Source organism: Callospermophilus lateralis, chromosome 5 (genome assembly GCF_048772815.1).
Source record: "Callospermophilus lateralis isolate mCalLat2 chromosome 5, mCalLat2.hap1, whole genome shotgun sequence".
Classification (NCBI taxonomy): Eukaryota; Metazoa; Chordata; class Mammalia; order Rodentia; family Sciuridae; genus Callospermophilus; species Callospermophilus lateralis.
This window is the reverse complement of record NC_135309.1, coordinates 35,624,483-35,651,330: the sequence shown is the minus strand read 5'-3', so window position 1 is coordinate 35,651,330 and position 26,848 is coordinate 35,624,483. Positions and strand designations below refer to the sequence as shown.

The 26,848-nt window shown below is 35.0% G+C and overlaps 1 protein-coding gene across 2 annotated transcripts in view; it reads left to right on the top strand.

Moving 5' to 3' along the window:
• Positions 1-4,512: 4,512 nt before the first annotated feature.
• The window catches only part of Kif3a (kinesin family member 3A), a 46,738-nt gene continuing 24,402 nt past the window's right edge, over positions 4,513-26,848 (top strand). Inside the window, exons 1-5 of one of the 2 annotated variants that reach the window (XM_076856450.2) lie at positions 4,513-4,635; positions 8,243-8,516; positions 22,639-22,783; positions 22,919-23,003; positions 26,103-26,208. In XM_076856450.2, coding sequence (XP_076712565.1) covers positions 4,630-4,635; positions 8,243-8,516; positions 22,639-22,783; positions 22,919-23,003; positions 26,103-26,208 — 616 coding nt within the window. In that variant the 5' untranslated portion in view covers positions 4,513-4,629. The remainder of the gene's footprint in view (positions 4,636-8,242; positions 8,517-22,638; positions 22,784-22,918; positions 23,004-26,102; positions 26,209-26,848) is intronic. The other variant, XM_076856451.2, reaches the window with a different exon arrangement.

The window sequence follows — 26,848 nt, the reverse complement described above, 5'->3', positions numbered from 1 at the left end:
GACATGACATTACAGAAAACAAAAAGCAAAATAGAAGACTTAAATTGAATGGTATTAATAATAATATTAACTGTAAGTAGATTAAACAGTTGTATTGTCTATAGGAATTGTATTATTAACTGGAAGTTTGTGTCCCTTTAAAATTCATAAAATTAAACCCTAATCTCCAATTTTATAGTATATGGACATGAGGCTTAAAAATATACATATATACAAATATAAAAAATATACAAATATACATATACAGAGAGGTAATTAGAGTCTGATGAGGTCATAAGGGTAGAGCTGTCATGGTAGGATTGGTGCCCTTCTAAAAAGAACCTGCTCCCTACCCTCAGATTATTCTATGAGGCCAGGATCACCCTGATACTATAACCAATTACTAAATGAATGAATAAAAGATTCTTCTAAAAACAAAAACTACAAGCTTGGTTTAATATCCCAAAATGTGTGCCTGTGTGTGTGTGTGCACGCGCGCACGCACATGCACACATGCCTGCACACATGTACACCTATCTGATAAAGGACAACTGAGATGCACAAGCATCACAATAGAACCAGAAAAAGCATTTGACAAAATCCAATGCTCTTTCATAATAAACACACTCCACAAATTAGGAACTTCTCTAACTTGATAAAAAGCATCTATGAAAAACCTACTGCTAACATCATGCCTAACAGTGACCAAATGCTTCCCAACTAAAATCAGGAAAAAGACAAGGATGTCTATTCTCATTACTTCTGTTTAACATTGTATAGGAGGCAATTAGATCATAAAAAGAAAGAAAAGGTTTGGATCTAGACTAAACAGAAGTAAAACAAACACTACTTTTGGATAATATGATTTTGTACATAGAAAATCTTAAGGATAGAATACACACACAAACTACTATTAGAAGAATAAAGAAGGTGGGAAAGTTGCAAAGCATAAGATCAATATATTTAAAAAGTCAGTTTGAGCCAGGTGTACTATACACCTGTGATCCCAGTGGCTCAGGAAGCTGAGGCAAGAGGAACACAAGTTCAAAGACAGCTCAGCAATTTAATGAGGCCCTAAGCAATTTAGCAAGATCCTGTTTGAAAAAAAAGGGGTGGGGGCTGGGTATGTTGCTCAGTGTTTAAGCACCTTGGGTTCAACCCCTGGTACCAAAAGAAAAAAAAAGTCAATTTGATTTCTGTACATTACCAGAGAATAATCTGAAAATGAAATTTTTAAAAATTCCATTTACAACAGCATAAAAATAAATAAAATATTTAGAAGTAAATGTAATAAAAATGCAAATTCTGTACATTGAAAACTAGAAAACATTGCTAAAATTAAGTGGAACATTATATATATTTTTTCCATAACTAAAGGGAAAGACACTCTGTGTTCATGCATTGGAAGACTTAAATTGTTTTCGGCGAAACTTCTTGATATATGGATTCAACAGAATCACCGTTCAATTTTCAGTTGCCTATTTGCAGAAATTGACAAATGTATTCCTAAAATTCCTTTGGAGATGCAAGGTAAATCCCTGAATCAAATGGTCAAAACAATCTTGAAAAAGAAGAGCAAAGTTGGAGAATCACACTATGTGATTTAAAAACTCAGCTACATTCCTCTAGACAGTGTGGTACTGGCATTTGGACAGATGTATAGGTCAGTGAACTAGATCCAAGAGTTTAGGAATGATTAATTGGTTTTCAACAGAAGTGCCAGTTCAGTAGGGAAAAGAATATTCTTTTCAGCAAACTGTGCTGGGATAGCTGGAAGAGAACCATGCAGAAGAATGAAGTTAGATCCCCATGTCTATCAATATACAACAGTAAGTCGAGGGCTGGGGCTGTAGCTCAATAGTAAAGCACTTGCCTAGCATGTGCAAGCCTATGAATTTGATTCCCCAGTGCCACAAACAAAATGAAACAAACAATTAAACAAACAAACAAACAAACAAAAAACTACTTTGAGATAGATCATAGACCTGAATGTAAGAGCTAAAAATGGAAAACCCAGAGGAGAGAAAATCTTCACAAGCTTGGGTTAGGGAATGGTTTCTTAAATTTGCAACAAAATCACAAGGACAAAAGAAAATGTATAGAAATTGAACTTGATCAAAATTGAAAACTTTTGCACCTCAAAGGACATCATCGTAAAGTAAAACGACAACCCACAGAATGGGGAAAATATTTGTATATCATATATCAGAAAAGAGATTTGCACTCAGAATATATATAAAGAATTCAATGAAAAGACAAATAAAATGGGTAAAGGATTTGAACAGATATTTTTCCAAAAACGTTTTATAAATGGTCAATAAATACATGAAAAAATGCTGAACACCATTAGTCACCTGGGAAATGAAAAATTTAAAACCAAAATGAGATACTATTTTACACAGTGTTGGTGAGTGTATAGAGAATTGAAAACCTGATACATTGCTGATGGGAATTTAAAATGGTGCAACTACTGTAGAAAACAACTTGGAAGTTCTTCAAAATGTTATAAACATTAAAGTTATGAAATGATGCAAAAATTCTAGGTATACATACCCGAGGGAAATAAAAACATATGTTCAAGTGCTGGGAATGTGGTTCAGTGGTGGAGAACTCATTTAGCATGTACAGAGCGCTGGGTTTGATCTCCAGTGCCTGAAAACAAAATGAAGTTGGCATGTATAACCAGTATATATAAAATATCAGATGATGGTAAGTAATATGGAGAACTATACAGTCGAGAGGGGAAATAAGAAAAACTGGGGCCAAGTTTTGAAATTTTAAATAGGGTGGTCGTGTTAGGGCTCACTGAGAAGGTATCTTGTGAACAAAATCTTTCTAAAGGAGGTGAGGGAGCAAGCAAGTGAGGTATCAAGGAGAAGAGCTTCTGGGCTGCTTAAGTTTGAAGCTGGACTTCATCATGGCCCACATGTGTGACCTTGGAAAAGTTATTTATTGGCCTTGTGCCTCACTTTCTTTATTTGTAAAATAAAGATAATAAATACTACCTATTTTGAAAGATTATTGTGTGGCTTAAGTGATTAAAAAAGAAAATAAAGCACTTAGAACATTACACTGGCAGTAAGAAAATGCTTTATAGTTATTTTCATTAGTTTCTGCTGCAAGCACACAGCCTTTGCATGCTAAGATAGAAGCATGCCTGGAATGTTCAAGGAGGCCTGGTGGGGCTGGTGAAGAAGCAAGAATAAAAACAGTAGGAGGTGGAGGAGGATTTGTGGTTTTTACTCTGTGAGATGAGAAATCAATGGAGGATTTGGAGGAGAGAAAAGATCTGATTCATATTTCAACACCATCACTCTGGCTCCTGTGTTGAAAATATAGTCATCCCTCTGTATCTGTGGGTGATTGGGTCTGTATAAAAATCTTTGGATGTTTGAGTCTCATATAAAATAGCATAGTATTCGCATATAGCCTACACACCCATATACTTTAAATCATCTCTAGATACCTAGTCCAAAGCAAATGCTACGTAAAGAATTGTTATACTATACTTTTTAGGGAATAATGACAGAAAATGTATATGTTCAGTATAGATGTGAATTTTTTTCCCAAATGCTTTTGATTTGCTGGTGGTTGAATCAACGATGCAGAATTCACAAATATGGAGGCTTGACTGTATACTAAAAGAGGTCAAGGATGCAATCAAGGACATTAATTAGTTCTGAGATGTTGTAATAATGCACATGAAAGATGTTGGTGGTAAGTGGTCATATTCTGGTTCTTAAATTTGAAGATAGGTCCAGTAGACTGGATATTGGGTGTGAGAAAGAGACGTAGTTTAATCTGAGCAATTGTCTAGTTGTTGAGATGAGTCAGAGGAGCCTTTTTTATTTTTATTTTTATTTTATTTTATCTGTTTTTTTAGGGGCTTAAGATAAAGAGTCGGGGAGGCAAGTGGAGAGGGGATGAGGATTTACATTTTTGATTGTGCTAAACTCCAGATGTTTGTTACACATCCAAGTAAACTGATGCTCAAGGGAGAGGAGAGTTTCGGACCAGAAAAAGAACAAATCATTGGTTCTTTCACAAATATTTATTGATATCCCATCCTGTGCCAAGTTTTATTGTTAGGTTCTGGAAATAAACCTAGGAATACTGACTCTTGAAAGCTCACCTCCCAATGGTAAAACAGGTCATAAACAAGTTAGCAATCAAGCGAGGTAACTATGTAAGGTCTTTAGCTCTTCAGGTGGGACAATGTACAAATGCTATTGTTGTTTTCAATATTCGGGATATTATAAGTCTCAGAAGATAAATGAGCCTTGCAACCTAGGAGCGCCTCCTTCTTCCAGCCGGGACCTGCCAGGTATCCTTCCTCAGGGATAACCGATTCTTCAGCGCAGGGGATTGGCACCATTGCGCAGGCGCGGCCTCAGTCTGGCGTCCTAGGAGATGGACTTGAAACGCCTCCGCGCGTGCGTAGTTCAAGAGGCAGAGGGAGCCCGAAATCTGGGATTGGGCGGGGCGAACTTGGAGTGCGCTTGCGCACTGCACACTCTAGTCGAAGAAGCCGCAGTCTCGAGAGCGCCCAGGAGGTGTTTCAGTAGACTCTGGCCAGCCTCTCCTGCGGACCCGGTGTCGTTGGGCTACACCCCGGTTGGGGACGTCTCCCGGGCACGGGAGTGGGCCACGATGCCGGTGAGGAGAGCCACTCAGCCGCTAGGGTTCCTCATCCCAGCGGCCTGGCTCGGGGGCGCGGCCGTTGCCATAGAAGCGCGGAGCAGGCGGGAGGCCCGGGTGGGGCGGGGCAGGGCCGGACCCCGTGGGTCTCGGCCGTTAAGGGAACTGGCTGGTGGGCCCAGGGCCCGTGGGGGTCCAGCCCTCTTGTGGAAGCACTCGGGAGCAGGCCCTGTTGCCTTTGTCCCTGCTGCATCCCATGGGGCCTGCGCTGTTTGACATAAAGGTACTGTGCCAGAGGATGCGTCCTGGCTCCCAGCCCGGCCCGCTGGGTAGGGCGTCTGGGGGCGGCCACTGAGGGTCGTTCGTACGCTCCGCGCCAGGTGGGGTCTGCGCAGCGGAGGCACGCCCCGGAAAGTGGCCGGGCGAAGGTTGCCAGTCCCTGTTTTAGGGCCCTGACTTGCGTTTTCCTAGGTTTGAGCTGTCATTCCTCTTGTGGCGCTGTAGTTACCGTGCAGAATGTAACCTGTAGGTGTCTTTGTTGTGTATGTGGTGGATATACATAGTTACCGTTCTTTTAATATATATATTTTTTAAGTCCAATAAAGGGTCATGGAGAAAACTTGAGCCTTGGAGAATTATTTATTGGTTATACGGCCTCGGATAATTATTTAATCTGTCTGGGTTCTTAGTTCCTGCATAATGAAACTTTTCTTCATGGGGTTTCTTTTAGGGCGAAATAAGATGATACACAGGAGACGAAGGATAGTTTTGACATCTAGCATTCATTACTCTATATCTTTTTTTAATTGTTTTCAAGTTATTAATTCAGTCAATGTTGGGCATCAACCACATGTTAAGCACTGAAGATACAGTATTGAGCAAAACCAGACGCATTTTTGAATTTGGAAAAAAAAAAAGACTTGCTTTCTTAGGTAGAGGTGAAAATCATACACTAAATTTACAGAGATAATACATATTCTTAAAGCATGAAGTGAGTGGGTGGCATAAAGTAGAAACTAGTGTATACTAGTGATTGGAAAGTGTTACCATGTAGGAATGCTAGCCTACATTGATATCAAATCATGTATTTTTTATTAGAGATGGATCAACTGTTTTTTAAGAGACTTTAGAAATTGTGTGCTTGTGAAATTTTTCCAACTAATATTTTAAAGTACTGTGAGATAAAAGATATTTATGGGCTGAATTCAGTCCCTTGACTATTCATTTGCATTTCTGATGTAGACAGAGGGAAAGACATTAATCAAATAAGGAAGAGAGTAAAATTTTGTCCTTGGAAAAGAGAGCAGGGTGCTCTGAGAGCCTATAAAAGCATTTGACCTAATTAAAGAAGTGTTTCCAGATTAAGTGGATATTGAGTTGAGTTCTGAAACATAAGTAAATGTTATCTAAATGAAGAGGGGAGTAAGGAATGTTCTAGGCAGAAGGCATACCACAAGGAAAAGCCAGTGGTAAAGGAGAAGCATGGTGATTAGAGAAGACCATAATGAATGTAGTTGAGAGCAGGTGAAGTATCTTGTGAAATAAGCCTGGAGAAGAAGTAGACATGGGCAACAGCCAGATCTTACAGAACACCTTAAAAATTTTTATTTTTATCCTAAGATCTATGAGAAACTATTGAAGAATTTAAAGTAGAGGAGTCAACATGATTAGATCTGTGTTGATACTGACTGCCAGGAGTACAGACTATGGGACAATCTAATTCGACATCCTACAGGAGTAAAGGGCGTAGATGATGGGGACCTAGATTGTGGTAATGAAGGTAAAGATGGAGAGAAATGTGTTGTATTGGTATTATCTGTTAACTTGTCAATGACAATTTCAAAGTCAATGTTTTACATGTTTCTTTTAGTGTTTATAAGAGTATCAAAAACAGGAATTTGATAAGTTTATGTTCAATGGAAATGTTAAGCTTCATTTCAGTAATAGAATTGTATTTTGATTTATAAAATTTCAAAAATTGAAACTTTGGATATACAAGTTTCTTGAGTTTAGGTCATTCTAAGACATGTTTCTCTGTCTGCTGTTGTACTTTTTTTTTTCACTCTTAACTTCCTGTTGTCTTATATAGAGAAGATAAGCCATGCATGGAGCTATATTTTAAAAATAATTTTACTATTGTGTTATAGAAAATAAAACTAGATGTGTCAGGGGAACTAAGGACTGACTATATTCTTTTTTTAAAATATTTTTTTAGTTGTAGATGGACACAATATCTTTATTTTATTTATTAATTTTTATGTGATGCTGAGGATGGAACTTAGTGCCTCATGCATATGAGGCAAGTGCTCTATCACTGAGCCACAACCCCAGGCCTGCCCCCCCCCTACTATATTCTTGAATTAAATTTATTAACCATGCTCCTTGTGTTTTCTTATAAGCAGGAAACTCAGAATGTCAGGGACTTTTTTTTTTTTTTTTTTTTTTTTTTGTTACTGGGGATTGAACTCGGGGGCACTCAACCACTGAGCCACATCCCCAGCCATATTTTGTATTTTATTTAGAGACAGGGTCGCTCTGAATTGCTTAGTGCCTCACAATTGCTGAGGCTGGCTTTGAATTCAAGATTCTCCTGTCTCAGCCTCCCAAGCTGCTGGAATTATAGGCAAGTGCCACTGCTCCCAACTGTCAGGGACTTTGTGCAGAAAGACAGTCAATAATATACTAGTTCATTTTCTGCACTTACTATAGAAGTAAATTAGTTTTTCTATCCCCTCTTTTGCATTGTAAAGAAAATTTTTTTTAAAATTTATTTTGGTACTGAGGATTAAAGCTAGAGGCACGTTACAACTGAGCAATGTCCCCAACCCTTTTTATTTTTTATTTTGAATAGGTCTCATCTCACTAAGTTGCTTAGGACCCCCATAAATTGCAGAGGTGTGTCTTGGAATCACAATCCTCTTGCCTCAGCCTCCCAAGTTGCTTGGATTGTAGGTGTATACTACCAGGCCTAGTTTAATATCTTAAAATTTTTTTTTTTTAATAGTAAAGATGGACACAGTACCTTTATTTTATTTTTGCGTGGTGCTGAGGATCAAACCCAGTGTTTCACACATGCTAGGCAAGCACTCTACCAACAGCCCAGCCCCATAGCTTAATATATTTTTTTGAAGTCTTTTTTTAGTTGTGGATGCACACAATGATTTTATTTTTACATGTTGCTGAGGATTGAACCCAGTGCCTCATGAGTGCCAGGCAAATGTTCTAACACTGAGCTACAATCCCAGCCCCACTTAATATCTTAAAAAAAAAAAAAATATATATATATATATATATATATATATATATATATATATATATATTTATTAGTTGTAGTTGGACACAATACCTTTATTTTATTTATTTATTGTTTTAATGTGGTTCTGAGGATTGAACCCAGGGCACCGCATGTGTCACTGAGCCACAACTCCAGCCCCTTAATATCTTTTTAATAAGCTTTTGCTGTATATATATATGAGATCTTTAATTGCATTTAATGAAGACTTATGAAATCCTAACATATGCAGAACACTGAGATGGCAGCACAGTCCTTTTTAAATTATAAATTTAATAGGTTGATGGCAAAAGCAAATGTTCTTTTCATTATTTGTAAATATTGTCTCCACAGATCAATAAATCAGAGAAGCCGGAAAGCTGCGATAATGTGAAGGTCGTTGTTAGGTGCCGTCCCCTCAATGAGAGAGAAAAATCCATGTGTTACAAACAGGCTGTCAGTGTGGATGAGATGAGGGGAACTATCACTGTACATAAGACTGATTCTTCCAATGAACCTCCAAAAACATTTACTTTTGATACTGTTTTTGGACCAGAGAGTAAACAACTTGATGTTTATAACTTAACTGCAAGACCTATTATTGATTCTGTTCTTGAAGGCTACAATGGTAAGTGAATATATAGTTTATTTTTAAAAAACTTTATTATGGCATAATTAATGTCCCATAAAGTTATCTCTTGTAATAGTACAGTTAGATGAGTTGTAGTAAATATATACAGTTGTGAAACCATCACTATAATACAGTTTTAGAGCACTTCCATCATCCACCAAAATTATTTTGTGCCATTTTGCAGTTCCACCCCCAGGCAACCATTGGTCTGCTTCTGTCACTATAATCTTTACCTTTTCTCAAAATTTCACATAAATGAAATGTCATCTTTTTAATCTTTTTTCTTTTACTTGGCATAATGTTTTGAAGTTCACCCATGTTTTGCATATACCAGTAGTTTGTAGCCTTTTATTACTGAATTGCCTTCCAGTGTATGAATACAACAATTTTGTTTATGCATTTAGATGTTTGGCTATGATAAATACCACAGCTATGAACATTCATTTATACATCTATGCACAAACATATTTCAAAGTTTCTCTAACATACAGTTTTCAAAATTCTCCCATGTCATAAGAATGTATCAGTATTTTATTCCTTTTTATGGCCAAATATTCTCTTATATGTTATATAGATATAACATTTTGTTAATCCATTCTTTTGGATTAACATTTGGATTGTTTGTATTTTTAGCTATTATGAATAATGTTGCTTTGAACATTCTAATGCAACTTTTGGTGTGAATATACGCTTTTAATTCTCTTGAATATATAGGGAGGAGTGGAATTACTGAGTCATGTGGCAACTCTGTTTAACATTTTGAGTAACTGTCAAACTTTTCCAGAATGGCTGCATCATTTTATATTCCCACCAACAATGTTTGAGGTTTTCAACTGCTCCACATCCTTGTCAACAATTTTACTTGTCTTTTTGAAAGTGTCATTCCAAGGAGTATAAGGTGGTATTTCATTATGATTTGCAATAGATTTTTTTATATTGACCTTGTATCTTGCAACCTTGCTAAAATTGCTCTTTAATTCTAGTAGATTTTTTGTTTTGCTTTTTTCTTTTTGCAGTGCTGGTGATGGAACCAGTACCTTGCACATGCTAGGCAAGTGCTCTACCACTACTAGCCACCATATTTTGTTGCTGATTTTTTTTTTTAATTCTGTAGGATTTTTTTTTTGCATGTAATATTATGTTGTCTGCAAATAAAGGTGTTTTTTTTTATTTCTTTCTAATCTTTATGACTTTAATTTCTTTTTGTTGCCTGATTACACTGACTGGAACTTCCACTGAATAGAAATGGTGAGAGTGGACATTTTGTTTAGTTGATGATCTTAAGGAAAATGTATTCTTCTTTGTTTTTTTGTTCTTTTTAGGTATACATGATGAGTGTTTTTTTACATAATACATGGAGTGTAGCTTATTCTAATTAGGATCCTATTCTTGTGGTTGTACATGATGTGGAGTTTCACTGGTTATGTATTCATATAACATTTATTTTTTCACTAATAAATGTGATATTACATATAGATTTTTAAAATAAATATCCTTTATCAGATTGAGGTAGGTCTCCCTTGTTCTTAGTTTGCTGATTTTTTTTTTTAAGGAAAGTATATTGAATTTTTTCAAATGTGGAAACTTTAAACAAGTTTTCCAGTACTGGGTATTGAACTCAGGAATGCTCTACCACTGAGCTAATAATCCCAGCCCTTTTTATATTATATTTTTAAATATTTATTTAAATACTGGGGATTGAGCCCAGGGGCACTTTACCATGGAGCCTCATCCTCTGCCTCTGTCCTCCACCCTCTTTTTTGAAACAGGTCCAAGTTGCCAAGACTGGTCTTGAATTTAGCAGTCGTCCTGTCTTAGCTTCTTGAACAGCTGGGATTACAAGTGTGCACCACTATATCCTACTCTGTGCAACTAATGAAATAATCTTTTTTTCTGTGTGTTGATGTGGTCAATTACATTACTAGTTTTTCAGTGTGAAACCAGCTTTGCCACTTGGTCAGGAAGTATTACCCTTTTCAAATATTGTTAGATTTTGTTTAAAATGTTTGTATATGTGTTCATGAGGCATATAAGAATGTTGTTTTCTTGTAATGTCTTTATCTGGTTTAAATATCAGAACAATTCTAGTTTTATAGAATGAGGTAGGAAGTATTCCCTTCTTTTCAAATTTTATAAGAATTTGTCTAGAATTAGTATTATTTCTTTAAATATTTGATAGAATCCATCAGTGAAGCCATCTGGTCTTGGAGTTTTCTTGTGGGAAGATTTGTAAGTTTTGCCACAGATCAAGTTTCTGTAATAGATATAGGGCTTTTCTGATTGTGCATTTTTTTATTGAGTTTTAGTGGTTTGTCTTTAATGGAATTCATCTGTTTCATTGAAGTCAATTTATTGGCAAAAAATTGTTCATATTATTCTTTTATTATTCTTAGTATGTTAAAATATAGTGATATAACCTTTCTTATTCATGATATTGGTATATTTGTAATTTGTATCTCCTCTCTCTCTCTCTCTCTTTTTTAACCAGTTACACTGATAAGAGCTATATCAATTTGATTATCTTCTGAGAGAACTAGCTTTTGGTTTAATTTTTTCTATTCTCTTTCTTTCTTTTTGGTTGGCAGGGGTGGCAAGTGATACTGGTAATTGAACCACCCAATGTCTCCTCCAGTCCTCTTTTAAAAATTTTGAGATAGGTCTTGTCAAATTGCCCAGGCTGTCTTTGAACTTGTGATACTTTTGCATTAGCCTCTGAAGTTGCTGGGATTATCCGTGTACTCCATGGTATCTGGCTTGTTTTTATTTCATTGATTTCTGCTCTGATCTTTATTGTTTCTTTTCTCCTACTTACTTTAGGTTTAATTTGCTCTTTATTTTCTACTTTTTTAAGGTGGAAGCTGAGATAATTGAGAACTTTCTTCCTTTCTAATATAGGAGTTCAATGGCATAAATTATTCCCCAAGTTCTGTTTTAGTGGCATCTCACAGATTTTATCATACTGTGTGTTTTAGTTAGCTATGCTATCACTGTGACCAAAACACCTGACATGAATAACTTAGGGGAAAAGTTTATTTGAGGCTTGGGTGTCAGAGATCTCAGTCCATTCTGGGCTCAAGTGAGGCAGCATGCTTTGTCAGAAGGGCTCAGTAAGCAAAGCTGCTCAGCTAATGGTGGGTCAGGAAACTGAGAGGGGCTCCAGGGAAGGCGCACCCTTTCAGAACATACCCCAGTGACTCATCTTCTACAATTATACCCCACCTGCCTATAGTTACTATCCAATGAGTCCATTCAAACTATGATGAACAGGTCCAGTCATTTCACAATCCAGTCATTTCACCTCTGAATATTCATGCATTAACAGGAGCATATCCAAACTATAACTGTTTTCATTTTCATTCTGTTCAAAATACTTTTTTACTTCACCCCTGGATTTCCTTTTTTAATCTCTGACTTATTTAGAAATATGTTGCTTAGTTTTTATATTTTTTGAAATTTTCCAGAAAATTTTTTGTTGGTTCTAGTTTAATTTTATTTTAGTCAGAGAACATACTTTGTTTGCCTTGAATCTTTTTAACTTTATTGAGACTTGTTTTATTAAGACTTATTTGTACTAGAATGTAATTTATTATTATTAGATCTTTGTGTATACTTGAAAATGCATGTATATTTTTCTGTTCTTGGATAGAGAATTCTGTAAATGTCTATTTGGTCAATTTGATAGTGCTATTCAAATCATCTGTGTACTTATTTATCTTCAATCTACTTGGTCTGTCAGTTATTGACAGAGGAGTATTGAAGTTTCTGAACATATTTTCATATTAGCCTTTTTCTATCAGTTTTTGTTTCATGTGTTTTGAAATTCTGTGTGTACATGCATAGATGCTTAGGATTTTTAGGTTATCTTGATGAAAAAACCTCTTTATGAAATTATGAAATTACTTCTTCTTCTCTGGTAATATTCTTTGCTCTGGAACCTGCTTTGTCTGATATTAACATAGATACTCCAGCTTTTTTTTTTTGATTAGTGTTAACATGCATGACTCTTTTCCCATTCTGTTAACCTTTATGTGTTTTTATATTGGAAGTCCATTTCTATTAGGTAAGTGCAGTGGAGACCCTCATGATCACCCTAGATTCAGTGATTGTTCAGAGGACTCACAAGATGATCATATAGTTGTACTTATAAAAAGAAAAAAAAGTTTAGAAAAGGTAAAATGTGCTTGGAGCAAAGTTTCCAGGAAACTAGATGCAAATTTTTAAGAGTTCTTTCCTATTGGTCACCCAGAATATACAATGTGCTTAATTTTTTTGGCTTTCAGTATGAAAATACATATAAAGTATTGTCTATCTGAGGAAGCTCATTAGAGACTCAGTGCCCAATGCTTTTACTGGGCACTGGTCACATAGGAACTGTGAGCCCAGAACATGCCAGCATCCCAGACTTTTAGCAGGAAAGCTGAGATAGGGTCTTAGTGAGACCCTATCTCAAAAAATAAATATATAAATGACATTGTTTTGTATAAACTATTTAGGCAAGAGCAGGCACTCTTTTCAGCTAGGGAATGATGGAAACCCCCTAACTTCAAATTCCCAAGGGCCAGTCTTACAAGCAGGGCTTTCAAACAACAGCAGCCTCAGGTTGGCTTTGTTCTTTTCTGCACAACAGCATATAAGTCAGTCTTGCTTTTTAAATTCAGTTTTGCTGTCTTTGTTTTTGTGTGTGTGTGTGGTGCTGGAGATCAAACCCAAGGCCCTCACGCATGCTAGGCAGATACTCTGCCACTGAGGTGCACTCCAGATCTATCATCTCTTTTTTGTGTTTGTTTTGTTTTATTATATTTTTTGCTTTTTATTTGGGGTATTGAGGTTTTTAAGAGTATTTACATTTAATGGGATTATGTGTTTGGGTTGCAACCTGTCATCTTGCTATTTCTTTTTGTCTCATTTGTTCTTTGTTCTTCTTTTTTTTTTTAATTAAGTATTCTTATCATTTTGTTTTATCTTTGTTGGTTTATAGGAATACACAATTGTTTTAGTCTGTGGTTGTGTTAAGATTTATGATATAAATTTTTAATATATTATGGTATACCTTCAAATGATATTATACCACAATGTACAAGAATTTTTTAACAGTAGATTTTATTTCTTTCCTCTCAAATTTTGTTGTTATTTTCACATATTTTACTTCTTCATATCATAAATTCCATAACATATTGTTATTTTTGTTTAAACCATTAGTTATCTTTTAAAGATACTTAAATAATAAGAAAAAACATTTTATTTTTATTTTTATTTTTTTATGTGGTGCTGAGGATCGAACTCGGGTCCTGCCCGTGCTAGGTGAGCGCACTACCACTGAGCCACAATCCCAGCCCAAGAAAAAATTTTATATAGTATCATTTTTGGTACTCATTGCTTTATGCAGATTTATATTTCTATCTAATACTATTTTCCTTCTGCTTGAAAAACTTTAACATTTATAATAGTGCAGATTTACTGCCTATGAATTCTTTCAGCTCCTATAGTCAAAAAAAAGCATTCATTTCACTTTTTTTTTTTTTTTTTTTTGTGTGTGTGTGTCTATGTTGTACAGGCATTGAACACTGGGGATTCTACACTAAACTACTTCTCAACCCTTTTTATTTTATTTTGACACAGACTCTCACTAAGTTGCTGAGGGCCTTGCTAATTGCCCAGGCTGATCTTGAACTTGCAATTCTCCTACTTTACTCTCTTGAATCAAGGTCAGCAACTTAGTGAGACCCTATCTCAAAAAATAAATATATAAATGACTGGGAATGTAACTCAGTGGTAAAGCACCCCAGGGTTAAATCCCCAGTGCCCCCAAAAAAGAAAAATATATGTTCACTATACAATCTAGGTTGACGGTTTCTCTTTTTAGTGCTTTAAAGAATTGTGCTCTTGTCCTCTCACTTGCATTGTTTCTGATCAAAAAGCTGCTTTCATTCTCATTTTTGTTCTTCTGTACATAGCATGTCCTTCTTCCTCTATTTTTTTTAATATGGACACAATGTCTTTATTTTAATTTTTTTTTTTTAATGTGGTGCTGAGGATCAAACCCAGTGCCTCACAAGTATGAGGCAAGCGCTCTGCCACTGAGCTATAACCCCAGCCCCTCTTCCTCTATTTTTTAAAACTGTTTTTATTAGTGCATTATAGTTATGTGTAAATAGTAGGTCTCTGGTTGTTTTAAAGTTTTTGTTCTTTGTTGTTGGTTATGTGGTATTTGATTATGGTATGCTTTGGTATGTTTTTATTTGTGTTCTCGTGTGTGTGGTTTGTTAAATAGCATTTTGAATTTGTAGTTTGTAGTTTTCATCAAATTTGGACAAATTTCAACCATTATTTCTGGACATTTTTTCTTTCCTTGCCTCCAACCTTTTGGGGGAATTCCAAAGACATGTAGGAAGGCTAAAAATTAGGCTGTTTGGGGTTGAGGTTGTGGCTCAGTGGTAGAGTGCTTGCCTAGCATGTGCAAGGCACTGGGTTTGATTTTCAGTACCATAAATAAATAAATAAATAAATAAAGGAAGGAAGGTCCATTGACAACTAAAAAAATATTTTTAAAAACTAGGCTGTTAGAGATATATGAGATGGGAGGGAAAGGGAGAAAAAAAGAAAATTGCATGGTAATGGAGGGAGACCCTCATTGTTATACAAAATTACATATAAGAGGTTGTGAGGGGAATGGGAAAATTAACAAAGAGAGAAACGAATTACAGTAGATGGGGTAGAGAGAGAAGATGGGAGGGGAGGGGAGGGGGGATAGTAGAGGATAGGAAAGGTAGCAGAATACAACAATCAAAAACTAGGCTGTTAGAAATTATAGCACAGCTCACTAATTCTCTCTCTCTCTCTCTCTTTTTTTTCTGTTTTCTCTCTGGGTTGTTTCTGTTAGTGTGTTTCCTAGTTTACCAGTCTTTTCTTCTATAGTACCTAATCTGCTATTAATAGTGTTTATTGTATTTTTCATTTCACACATTGTAGGTTTCACCTCTAGAAGTTTCATATGGACTTTATGTTTTCCATCCATGTTTCTACTTGGCCTTTTAACCTATGAAATACAATTTTTATAACTATTTGAATGTACTTGTCTGCTAATTCTCACATCTGTATCATTTATGCATTAGTTTTTTAAAAAATTTCTTTTAGTTGTAGATACCTTTATTTTGTTTATTTTATTTTTATGTGTGCTGAGGATAGAACCCAATGTTTCACAAGTGCGAGGCAAACACTCTACCTCTGAGCTACAACCCCAACCCCATGCGTTAGTTTTGATTGATGGATTCATTTCTTCGTTATGGCTAATATAGTTTTGCTTTTTTGCAAAGTTGGCAATTTCTGGTTGGATGCAAGACATTCTGAATTTACCTTGGTCTTGGATTTTTTTTATTCCTATAAATATTTATGAGTTTTGCAGTGCCTTGAAAACAATTTGATTCATTCAGATCACTCTTTTAATACTTGTTAGTAAGTATCAGAGCACTGTTTAATCTGAGGTTAACTGTTCCCCATTGAGGCAAAGACCCTTTTGCATACTTGTACCTAATGTCCTGTCATGGACTTTTCCAGTCTGCCTGTGGAAATAGATACTATTCCTGGCCTGTGTGAATGCTGAGTATTCTTTTTTACAATCTGTCTAGCTGATCCTCCCATCCCCCCATTTAGATAGTTTCTCATATAAGCCTATCAGTTTCAGCAGAATACTTTCGGAGGACCCTGGGCAGATGTACAGAGCTCACTCTATTCAGTTCTCTCTTCTCTGGTACTGTGTCCTCCTCTTCGGACTTACTTTGTAGTTTCTCAGCACCTTCTTCTTAGCTCAGGGTATCTTCTGGTTTCTGAGTTCTCCCTCCTGCTCCATGGCTTGGATTTTCTCTTAAGGCAGTAAGATGGGAAATCAAGAGACCCACCTCATTTGTGTCTCATTTTTCAGAAATCACAGTCCTTTGTTTATGAATGTTCATTGTTTTTTATTTATTTATTTTTATTGGTTGTTCAAAACATTATAAAGCTCTTGACATCATATTTCATACATTAGATTCAAGATGGTTATGAACTCCCAATTTTACCCCAAATACAGATTGCAGAATCACATAGGTTACACATCCACATTTTTACATAATGCCCTATTAGTGATTGTTGTATTCTGCTACCTTTCCTATCCTCTACTATCCCCCCTCCCCTCCCCTCCCATCTTCTCCCTCTACCCCATCTACTGTAATTCATTTCTCTCTTTGTTAATTTTCCCATTCCCCTCACAACCTCTTATATGTAATTTTGTATAACAATGAGGGTCTCCCTCAATTACCATGCAATTTCCTTTTTTTCTCCCTTTCCCTCCCACCTCATGTATCTGTTTAGTGTTAATCTTTTCTTCCTGCTCTTCCTCCCTGCTCTGTTCTTAGTTGTTCATTATATCAAAGAAGACATTTGGTATTTGTTTTTTTGGGATTGGCTAGCTTCACTAAGCATAATCTGCTCTAGTGCCATCCATTTCCCTGCAAATTCCATGTTTTTGTCATTTTTTAGTGCTGCGTAATACTCCATGGTGTATAAATGCCACATTTTTTTTTTATTCATTCATCTATTGAAGGGCAACTAGGTTGGTTCCACAGTCTAGCAATTGTGAATTGTGCTGCTATGAACATCAATGTAGCAGTATCCCTGTAGTACGCTCTTTTAAGGTCTTCAGGGAATAGTCCGAGAAGGGCAATAACTGGGTCAAATGGTGGTTCCATTCCCAGCTTTCCCAGGAATCTCCATACTGCTTTCCAGATTGGCCGTACCAGTTTGCAGTCCCACCAGCAATGTACAAGAGTACCCTTTTCCCCACATCCTCTCCAGCACTTGTTGTTGTTTGACTTCATAATGGCTGCCAATCTTACTGGAGTGAGATGGTATCTTAGGGTGGTTTTGATTTGCATTTCTGTGACTGCTAGAGATGGTGAGCATTTGTTCATGTACTTGTTGATTGATTGTAAGTCCTCCTCTGAGAAGTGTCTGTTCAGGTCTTTGGCCCATTTATTGATTGGGTTATTTGTTTTCTTATTGTTTAATTTTTTGAGTTCTTTGTATACTCTGGATATTAGGGCTCTATCTGAAGTGTGAGGAGTAAAAATTTGTTCCCATGATGTAGGCTCCCTATTTACCTCTTTTATTGTTTCTCTTGCTGAGAGAAAACTTTTCAGTTTAAGTAAGTCCCATTTGTTGATTCTTGTTATTAACTCTTGTGCTATGGGTGTCCTATTATGGAATTTTGAGCCCGAGCCCACAATATGTAGATCGGAGCCAACTTTTTCTTCTATCAGACGCAAAGTCTCTGATTTGATATCAAGCTCCTTGATCCACTTTGAGTTAACTTTTGTGCATGGCGAGAGGAGGGGATTCAGTTTCATTTTGTTGCATATGGATCTCCAGTTTTCCCAACACCATTTGTTGAAGATGCTGTCCTTCCTCCATTGCATGCTTTTAGCTCCTTTATCAAATATAAGATAGTTGTAGCTTTGTGGATTAGTCTCTGTGTCCTCTATTCTGTACCATTGGTCCACCCACCTGTTTTGGTACCAGTACCATGCTGTTTTTGTTACTATTGCTCTGTAATATAGTTTTAAATCTGGGATCCCTATACCACCTGATTCACACTTCCTGCTTAGAATTGCTTTTGCTATTCTGGGTCTTTTATTTTTCCATATGAATTTCATGATTGCTTTCTCTATTTCTACAAGAAATGCTGTTGGGATTTTGATTGGCATTATATTAAACCTATAGAGAACTTTTGGTAATATCGCCATTTTGATGATGTTAGTTCTGCCTATCCATGAACAGGGTATATTTTTCCATCTTCTAAGATCTTCTTCTACTTCTCTTTTTAGGGTTTTGTAGTTTTCATTGTATAAATCTTTCACCTCTTTTGTTAGGTTGATTCCCAAGTATTTAATTTTTTTTGAGGATATTGTGAATGGAGTGTTTTTCCTCATTTCCGTTTCAGAAGTTTTGTCGCTGATATACAGAAATGCCTTTGATTTATGCGTGTTGATTTTATATCCTGCCACTTTGCTAAATTCATTTATTAGTTCTAGTAGTTTTTTTGTAGACCCTTTTGGGTCTTCTAGGTATAGAATCATGTCATCTGCAAACAGTGATAATTTAAGTTCGTCCTTTCCTATTTTTATGCCTTTAATTTCTTTCGTCTGTCTAATTGCTCTGGCCAGTGTTTCGAGAACTATATTGAATAGAAGTGGTGATAGAGGGCATCTCTGTCTTGTTCCAGATTTTAGGGGGAATGCCTTCAATTTTTCTCCTGAATGTTCATTGTTTTTAAAACTGTGGTTTGGGGGCTGTGTTTGTAGCTCAGTGATAGAATGCTTGCTTAGCATGTGAGAGGCTCTGGGTTCAATCCTCAGCACCACATAAAAAATAATAAAAATAAGAATAAAGGTATTGTATAAAAAAATTAAACTGTGATTTTGTGTACTTTTGTATACTTTTAGTTTTAGCCAAGAAGGTAGGTTAATTTAGTCCTTGTTTATCTTGGTTGGAAACTGAAATATCACTAGTTTAATTTTGAAATAACAGAATTATGTGTTTTAAAAATAAATATATAGAGAGAATAGTATTCGACTATCAAGAGTTTATACCTACTTTTCAATGTCTGACTGAAAATTGTCATTAACAAGAGAAAACATAAAAAAAGTACCAAAATAATATGTAATGCAGTGTACTCTCCATTATTGAAATATGATTTAGCTATAACTTCTTGGATTCTCAATGACAAGTACATAATCTTTATACCATTTTAAAATAATTTTGTCCAGGCACAGTGGCATGCCTCTGTAGTCACAGCCACTGTGGAGGGTGGGACGTGAGGATTACTTGAGCCTAGGAATTTGAGACCAGCTTGGACAACATAATGAGTCCCAAAATAAATAAATAAAAACAAAATAAATAAATAAATAAAACAATTTAAAGAAATTAATAAATTTTATTTTAAGTGTTTTTAATTTCATAGCAAAATTACCAACAGAAAGTAGAGAGTTTCCATATAACTCTCATCCCCATACATTCACAGTCTCCTTCTTAATCAATTATCCCCTTCCAGGTTGGCATATGTGTTAAAATGATGAGCCTGTGTCAATACATCATTATATCCAAACTCCATAGCTCATTAGGGTTCCCTCTTGCTGTTGTGTATTCTATGGTTTAGATAAATTAATGCTAATATCTACCTACCCTTGTTTTATGCATAGTAGTTTCATCACCCTAAAAATTCTCTGTGCTTTCTGCCTGTTCATCCCAACCTCCCTTTTAACCTTGGCGGCCACTGATTGTTTTACTGCCTCTATACTTTTGTAGTTTTCAGAATGAGATAAAATTCTTTTACTTAGTAATATGCTTTTAAGTTTCCATACTCTTTTATGATTTGATAATAACTCATTTTTTTAATGACAAAGAATAATTCATTGTCTGGATGGTATTATATCCTTATGCCTACTGAAGATATGTTGGTTTCTTCCAAGTTTTAGCAATTATGAATAAAGCTGCCACGAACATTAATGTTCATGTTTTTATGTGGATCTTTTACCATTTTTAATATATGACAGTAATGAGAAGACTGAGTAAAAACCTCAATCCAGTTTTAGTTTTTTTTGTTTTGTTTTTTGGGGTGCTACAGATTGAACCTAGGAGTGTTCTACCAATCATCTACCCTTTTCATTTTTTATTTTGAGATAGGGTTTTGCTAAGTTGCCTAGGCTGCCCTGAACTCACAATCCTGCTTCAGCCTCCTGGGTTTATTGATACATGTGCCACCATACCTGGCTTTTCCTCTTTTCTTTCTTTGAGACAAGGTCTTACTAATGTTGCCTAGGCTGACTTTGAACTTGTGATCCTCCTACCTCAGCCTCCTGAGGACAGTTATTGATATTAACAAGTAAAGTTTTAAGAGATTCATGTTGAAGGAAACTATATGCCATTAGAATTGTTTAAGTTTGACATTTTAAAACCAGAAATTCTGACTCTCTAAAATTGAGATGAGATTCTCTTATTATAGGAAATCCATGATCTTCTTTTCTCAGGTGTAAAAAGTATAGATTAATAGTTTTTTTTAATTAGTAAATTTTAAGTATTTAATGCAGTCACAGAAATTGAAATAGGAACTAATTTTAAGTTAAAAAAAATTTTGACCATTTCATACTGTTGAAAAAATATGGGCTCTGTAGCCAGATGGACTATGTTCACACCTTGTCTCTGCATTTATGACATTGACCAAATTAATAAACTTAAGCCTCTTTTTCCCTAAATAAATTATGGGAATACAAATAGTGTCTATCCCTTAGGATTGGGGTTAAAAAAAAGAAATATAATTGCATGTAAGGTGCATGGCCTAGTACATAGGAAATGATCAGTAAATAGTAGCTATATCATGATAGAGCTTATTATTTAGTAATTCATTGTGTCTCTATAAGGGTTACAATATTTTCAGATCCTTTGAATGTAATAAGTTACATTCCTAATGGCAGAATTTGAAATAGCCAGTTTGAAAAAACTGAGACTTTATACTCCAATGTGTAAAAAATTATTTCTGGTGTGATTGATTTATTTTTAAAAATGTCTGAAAATGATGATGTCCTTTGAGGTTAACTGAATAGAGTATTCATAGTTAAGGAACTTTTTTTCATTTATGCTATACATCCTAGGCTATCTTCTCATGCCATATCATCTCCTGACTCCAGCTCTCTAACTGGTTTCTCTATGTCTACCTATGCTTTATTCCAACTGTCCACAATATAACCATAGAAAAATCATTCTATGGCTTCACTCTGCTTCAGGATAAGGCCTAAAAACTTTAATACAGTTTTCATGACCCTGTGTGATTAGGACATTGCTAGTTTAGTTTCTCTTGCTCTCTATGTATCTACCTTACATTTTACATGTTTCTTGCTTTCTGATCTCATTTCAGTGTCTGAAAACCTCCATTCTCTTTCTTCCCTTTTGCCTCTTCTACTCTATTCCCATCTCATTTGTGTTTCAGATCTTATCTTAAACCGTACCTCTTCTGGAAAGCCTTTTCTGACTGCTATTCCTAGCCATTCCCTGGTCTGGTTTATATCCTACTCTCATCTGGAACAGTTTTCTCAGTACTCGTCAGGCTAAAAATTGTTTTGCTAGTATCTTTTCCCCAAAATTATAAGCACTTTAAGATTAAGGATTTTATTAGTCTTGTTTGTGACTCTGGCCCTAGTGCCTAGCACAATGCCACACTCAGGTGTGTTGTAAATATTTGTGGGATGAAAAAGTTTAGGTATTTAGAAGGTTTTAAGTTGTGTCTCTAGTTAATCTGTAAGAATTGCATTGTCACTTTTTAGTTAACACCCCATATTTCTTATAAATGTTACTTTAAAACAATTTTAAAAAATGAATTTATTTAGGATTAATAAGGGGAAAAAACCCCACCATTTACTGGTACTCTCCACCAGGCACAATTTTGGTTATTTGTGTTTTTAAAAATATTTTTATTAGTTATTGATGGACTTTAATTGATTTACTTGTTTTATATGTGGTGCTGAGAATCAAACCCAGTGCCTCACACGTGCTAGGCAAGTGCTCTACCACTGAGCTACAACCCCATCCTGGTTATTTGAATTAAATTGTTTCATTTGATTCTTAACTATCAATATAGAATATTCTTAACCCTGTTTTACCATCAGGGAGACAATCTCTGGGTAGATAAATTGTCCAAGGTCAAGTAGCTAAAAATGGGCAGATATGGATTCAGATTGAAGTCTTTTTGCTCCAGATCCTGTGTTCTTCTGCTGCCTTCTACAATTTAATGTCTACAATAAATAATACATATTAAAAGAAATTTCTTATAATTAAGAATAAGATTCTTGCATTTGGGGTTTAAGATTTTTTTATTAATTAGTAATATCTTATTGACTAGTGCTTTAGCAGTGTTTTATTTATGTGGCACAGAGTTCATATTGTACATGTTGATAATAAAGATGGAATCTGTACTAGAGCAAATTTTGAATTCAGGGAAGAAATTACATCACAATATCAAAGGAATTAATTTTAAGAGTTATTGTTCTGTCACATCAGGCTGTAAAAAGTGGCTGATTATCTTGATCATTTTCAGGAACTATTTTTGCATATGGACAAACTGGAACAGGCAAAACTTTTACCATGGAAGGTGTTCGAGCTGTTCCTGAACTTAGAGGAATCATTCCCAATTCATTTGCTCACATATTTGGTCATATTGCAAAAGCAGAGGGTGATACAAGGTAAAAGGGAATTCTTTTATTTTCTATTAATAAGAAATACAAACACAAGAAAGTTTTACAGTTATAAACTCATTTTAAAACGGGTCCCATAAACATTTCACTGCTTTTTATGTGCTTAAAATATTTTATTTATAGATTTTTGGTTCGAGTGTCATATTTGGAAATATATAATGAAGAAGTTCGTGACCTTTTGGGCAAGGATCAGACACAGAGATTAGAGGTAAGGGTAACTGAAATTGGAATACTTTCCAAAGCAATAGAATATTTACTAAATTAAGAACCTTTTTGTATAAAAAATACTTTTAATGTTTTAAGTAACCTTGTACATTTATTTCTTATTAAATTTATTTTTATTTTTATTTATTTATTTTTTTTTTTAAAGAGAGAGTGGGAGAGGGAGAAAGAGAGAGAATTTTTTAGTATTTATTTTTTAGTTCTCGGCGGACACAACATCTTTGTTTGTATGTGGTGTTGAGGATCGAACCCAGGCCGCAAGCATGCCAGGCGAGCGCGCTACCGCTTGAGCCACATCCCCAGCCCTCTTATTAAATTTAGACAAAGGAGATGGGGAGTTACTGAAGCAAGACTTGTGAGTCAAGTAGTAAATGATGTCAGTTTGTTAGATACTGTCATATTTTTAACCCTGTAAAATATGAGACAAATAACAAGGAAAGAATAGCCTTTAAATATTAATATTAAAAATTTTTTTGAAATTTCGTTTTCAGTAAAATAGAGGTGAATAACATGCAGAATAACAGTAGAATGGGGTAGAATTACAATAGCCACCATTGTAGGATGGTGAAGAATATATGCAGCATAGCAACAGCCACCATTACTGAACCTTTCCAATTGTGTAGACATTTGATGTAGTCAATGGCAGTTGGTAGTAGTGATATTTCATTTAATTTAATCTTCCTAACAGTTTACTTTTCCTGATATGGTAACTGAAATTTACAGGGGTTTCATCCATTGCTCAGGGTCATGTAGCAAGTGAATTGTAATATCATTTAGGATTAAGAGGATGGTTTCTGGGGTCCTGCTCTCTTAGTTTGAATTCTAGCTCTGATCTTGATCAAATTACTTAACCTCTGTGAGTCTTAGTTCTGTCACATGAAAATGGAAATAATAATAGGATCTACTTCATAGGATTGATGCCAACATTAACAAATTAAAGTGTTTAAGTCAGTGTCTGACATGTAATAATATTTGTTAGCATTTTTCATTTTAAGCTTATATAAATAGAGTTTTGATACAGCATATTGGAGCATTAAGAATTATTTGTTGGGCTGGGGTTGTAGCTCAGCTTGCCTAGCATGTTTGAGGCATTAGGTTTGAGTCTCAGCACCACATAAAAATAAATAAGTAAAATAAAGGTATTGTGTTCATCTACAACTAAAAATATTAAAAAATAATTATTGAATAATGAAGGCTATTCTGTAATGATAACATGTACATAGCAAATTGTAGAAACCATTTCTTTTTTTGTTGCTAGTTGTCATCTTTAGTTTTCTTATCTTTTAGTGTTTTTGCCTCTGAAAAGTTTGTTGTTTTATTTTTCAAACTTTTGGGAAAAAAATTATTTAGAAGGAACACTTCTGTTTTTGTACTTTAAATTATAGATCAGATTTATTCTCAGGAACATTCTTGCCAGTGGTTCTCAACCCTATTAGACCTTATGCTCTTTTTTTAATAACATTTTGTAATGCCCTTTTGACTATCCTGAAATGAAATTCACAGGTGATAAAATCTACCAACATACATAATTTTAAAAAATTTAGTATACTACCCTACTGTAATAAAAAGGAGAATAACAGTAATTTAAAAATAAAATGCTAGTACTTCAATGTGGAAATGCTTAGATGGGGGACCACAGTTGAGGATGTAATGAAATAGTTAGAGGCATGGAGAATCACCATGACTGCAAGAACTACAGATATAGAATATTATAACATACATGTGTGTTGTAATAGTAATCGGAACACTTGATTGGTGTCGTTGTCAATGACATGGTCTTTTAAAACAGTGATTAGCTTTTGGTAGAGTTCTGAGAAAAATTAAGTACAATTCTTTCTTCAGTTTTTCTGTATTTTTATATTATTGTTATTACTATTATGGAAAAGACCTCTGTCTTTATATCTTAGTCTCAGATAATTATGAATAGTTTTTTAATCCATGTAAATATCTACTAGGACATTGAAATTTATATGGGACAGTTGTTCTTTGGGTGAGCCCTCCCACCCATTTCAGAATGTTTAGTATACTTGCTCCTTGCCTATAAATACTAATTGTGTTTCAAGTAAACCATAAATGCCCCCACTATAACTGTATTGTTATAGAAATTAAATTTTTTATGATAAATTATCAGGGGGATAACGGCCAACATCTCATTAAGGGGTTCTTCTTCCTGCCCAGGATAATCCTGGCCACCCTAAGATTTATAATCAATCTCAAAATAATTAGTGAATAACAAAGCACAAATACTCAGAAATATATTTACAGAAAGTAGAGCCCCTGATAGATCTAGTGCTCATGGGTTCTGGAACTAGACATGATAAAAATGGCTCTGGTGGTTTATTTTAGGGGGTACATCAAAAGCAGGGATAAGGTTTTAAGGGTGGAGTCTTGCTTGGTGATATCTTGCAGTCAGCAGGTTGATTGATGTCTTCGCAGGTCACACGCATCTCAGGTGCTGTGGTGGGTCACTGCAGAGCCAGATAGAGATTCACATTGTCCCTGGGTAATTGACCAGAATCATTCCCAGACACCAGATGTCTCTACCATGAGGCTTCTATGAATGGTGACTCACATGCAACCCATGGACAGCTCCTGACAATAAATTTTTTTTTTTTTTTGTGCTGGGAATAGAACCCAAAGCCTTATGCATATTAAGCATATTTTTAAAACCTTAACAAATTCTCAGTTTTTAAACTTTAACAAATTTGAGATTGTATTTTATTTCTTCATCTTTCGTAGCTAATCAGTTATTAATTGAATTTTGAATTCATATGTGATTGGAAAAGACCTTAAAGTTCATGAAGACCAATAGTTCAAGAACAGATGTGAACTTGAAGAATGTTTCCAGTTGGCAGTAATGTGAACACAGAAAGTGCTTAAAAACTTCCATAGCAATTTGACATTGCCATTGCATCCAAGTATTTTTGTATTTTACAAAGATTTTAGTTTGCCAGATTAGAAGTGTACATGTCCTCTACCATAGTTTTTTTTTTTTTTTTTTTTTGAGAGTCAAATGATAAATAACAAATTGTGGAAGAATTATTATGATAAATGTAAGTAAAGTCTTACTTTTTTTTTTTTTTAGGTTAAAGAAAGGCCTGATGTGGGAGTTTATATCAAAGATTTATCAGCTTATGTGGTAAATAATGCTGATGATATGGATAGAATTATGACACTAGGCCATAAAAATCGTAAGTATAGTGCATAATTGTGATTAAATGTCTACGTGTTGAATAGATTGGTTGAGAGACAAAAACAGTGTGATTCTTTGCTCTATAGAGACTGAACTTTAAGGTTTCTTGAAAATTCTTTCCCTTTGATGATTACTATGTAGAGAATATAAATGAATGAAAGATATCAGATTGTTTTTAATGCTGACCAAAATTTTTCTTTTTAATTGTGCTAATCTTTGAAGCTCTCATATAATTGTCTTTTATTAGTTACACTAAATATTGAGAGCATTTTTTGAGCACTTAATAAGTGGGAAGCACTTGTGCTCAGTGCTTCATGAAGATGATCTCTTAATCCTCACTGTAGTCTCTGGAGATACTAAAGTCCTACCTTTTGAATGACCAACTGAGACTTAGTTTAAGTAACTTTTCTATGGTAGTATAGTTCCTAAGTGGCAGAGTGAGTATTTGAATGTAGGCTATTAGTATTAACCAGGCATTATACTGCTTCCCTTTTGTTGAGAGGGAAAGCAAAACAAAATCTTATCAAAATTACATTTATCTTAGTAGTTGTTTTATGTTTTTAATCTAAAGAATAAGAAACTTCAGCAATATTTAAAGTATAGGTGCCCAAAGCCTAGTACTAGTGATGTTACCAATA